The sequence below is a fragment of the Aplysia californica genome, unplaced genomic scaffold (assembly GCF_000002075.1).
Source record: "Aplysia californica isolate F4 #8 unplaced genomic scaffold, AplCal3.0 scaffold00036, whole genome shotgun sequence".
NCBI classification, from domain to species: Eukaryota; Metazoa; Mollusca; class Gastropoda; order Aplysiida; family Aplysiidae; genus Aplysia; species Aplysia californica.
Genome location: NW_004797306.1, coordinates 1,603,109 through 1,605,174, shown reverse-complemented (window position 1 = coordinate 1,605,174; position 2,066 = coordinate 1,603,109). Strand labels below are relative to the sequence as shown.

The 2,066-nt window shown below is 40.1% G+C and overlaps 1 protein-coding gene across 1 annotated transcript in view; it reads right to left on the bottom strand.

Moving 5' to 3' along the window:
• Positions 1-2,066, bottom strand: part of LOC101855232 (A disintegrin and metalloproteinase with thrombospondin motifs 12) — a gene marked incomplete in the record, with an annotated part of 29,129 nt that overhangs the window by 25,363 nt on the left and 1,700 nt on the right. The window contains 1 exon segment of the mRNA XM_013091451.2: positions 749-896. Coding sequence (XP_012946905.1) covers positions 749-896 — 148 coding nt within the window.

Below are 2,066 nucleotides of genomic sequence, written 5' to 3'. Positions count from 1 at the left end.
GTATGTATAACATACAATTATATTTCGGTAGTCTCCACCTAAGAGCCTACTGCTTTCGATTTCGGTTCGCTTAAGATTCTCCTGCGTTAAGAAAAGACTTTTCACTATAAAAAAGTCACCCTCTGAGACATCGCTCTGAGAGAGTACATACATTTGGCTAGCCTCCCACATGTTAGGTCATAGTTTACGGAATATGATCTCGCAAGAGTTCAGCCTACCCACCAAGCAGCCTAAAATTGTCGATCATTGAACTGCCAGTAGCGTCACTCTTGTCAAAATGATCACACCTCCGTTGTTAGACCTAGATCATAAAAAGGTGTAATGTGTGCCCCAGACGGGATCACGCCGAGGTGTGAACTCGTTCACGAGTTTGTCACCCCCCCCCCCACCCCCCCACCCCTCCTTCCAACGATCTCAGCCTGGGCTTACAAAATACGCTAGGTGGTAGGTAGGGCCTACAGTACAAGACTGAGTCAGATCAGACGGTTATTTCGAACTGTGAATCATCGATGCTTCTGTTTCTCTGGACATCGCAGCAGTTGTCTTTTAATCCCCCCCCCCTTACCCCAACTACGGTATTTTCTAGACAGACTAGATTGCAATTGGTGCAGACAAAGTAGATAGATTGATATTCTGGCAGACATATTTTCTCTTTTCTTTCAATCTTTTTGTCGAATAAAAAAATATCACTACACAAAATCAAAGTAGAACTTTGAACGATACTTAAGTAAAAATTTAAGGTAATTACATTCCCTGTGGCTTGAGAGGAAAATGTTGAGCCCTTTCCAAGCCACATTTGGCACTGGTCGTCTGAGTCGTATAGCACTCCGGGGAGGTCTTTGGGGAGGTCTAGCTTAGTCGAGGGTTTGTCGTTTAGACAGGAGCCTTTTCCGGACCTGGAGGGTCAAACAATACAGTAAAAGTAAATGTGAGGCATCGTGGTGAAAATAGGCGCTCGTCAAAATAATGACATCGAAGGTACAATAATGTACACCCCCACCTGTCGCGAAAGTTTTATGGGTTTTTTCATGGGGGGTTTTGGGAGTTGTTGTTTTGTTTGTTTTTTGGGTTGTTGTTTTTTGTTTGTTATGGGCTAAACTCTATTAATGCCAATATAAGAATGCATTTCTGTGTGAATTTTACTTTTAAAAACTTAATTAATGAGATGTATTGTTTCCAAGGACATTGCAGTTTTGGGAGTCAAATAACTTTGGAAGGCACTTCCTCTTTAATTTTACCTCTGACCGTAACTGAACCCCACCTACTTCGATAATAGCAAATATCTAGCTGGGCATTTCTCAAAATCAAAAGCATGTTAAACGAACAAGATGTAAGTTGCTATCAATAACTCCGTGTCCAGAAATTGACAAGCCCCTGATTTCAGTGTGTCGTGACACAAATTTCGATACGTCTTTTTAATCTCTTTACTGCTGCGTGAACGTGTGATAATTAGTTGTCTCGTTGAGTTCTATAAAATGATCGAAGTGACTGTTCCCAGTGACGCTGGGGATAGGTACAAAAACTATTCCCAGTGACAACAGAACTCTCTTGCATTTAAAAAAATCAGAAGTCTTTGCACTGTAGACTCTCTTCTCTCTTCAGTTCAGTACTTTTTTTCTCTTGTCTTACTCTGGGCCATTGAGTTACCCCCTTTCAGTGCCTATAGTGTACATCTATGCTGAGGACCGTAGAATAGATCTAGAATCTAGAACTAAATCTAGAACTAAATCTAGAACTAAATCTAGATCTAGAAGAAAGAAGAATCGGGAAGGATTTCTACCTGTCCGGTACCGTGGTCTCCAAAATCCTTATGTAGATATAGATCTACACGTACGTAAATAAATTACAACTGAATAACAAGCAAGCATAGAATGATAATTCCTTTTTGTTAAAAAAAAAAATTCCACTCACACTAGCATCTACTTTAGTTTATCTAGCTAGAATGTAGATCTAGATCTACATTAGATATAGTCTAGTATTTAGTAACCCATCACCATCATGCCCATGTATATCAGTGTGGAAATAGTAGATCAGATAGAACTTTGTAATTCTGAGGTTGCGATTTG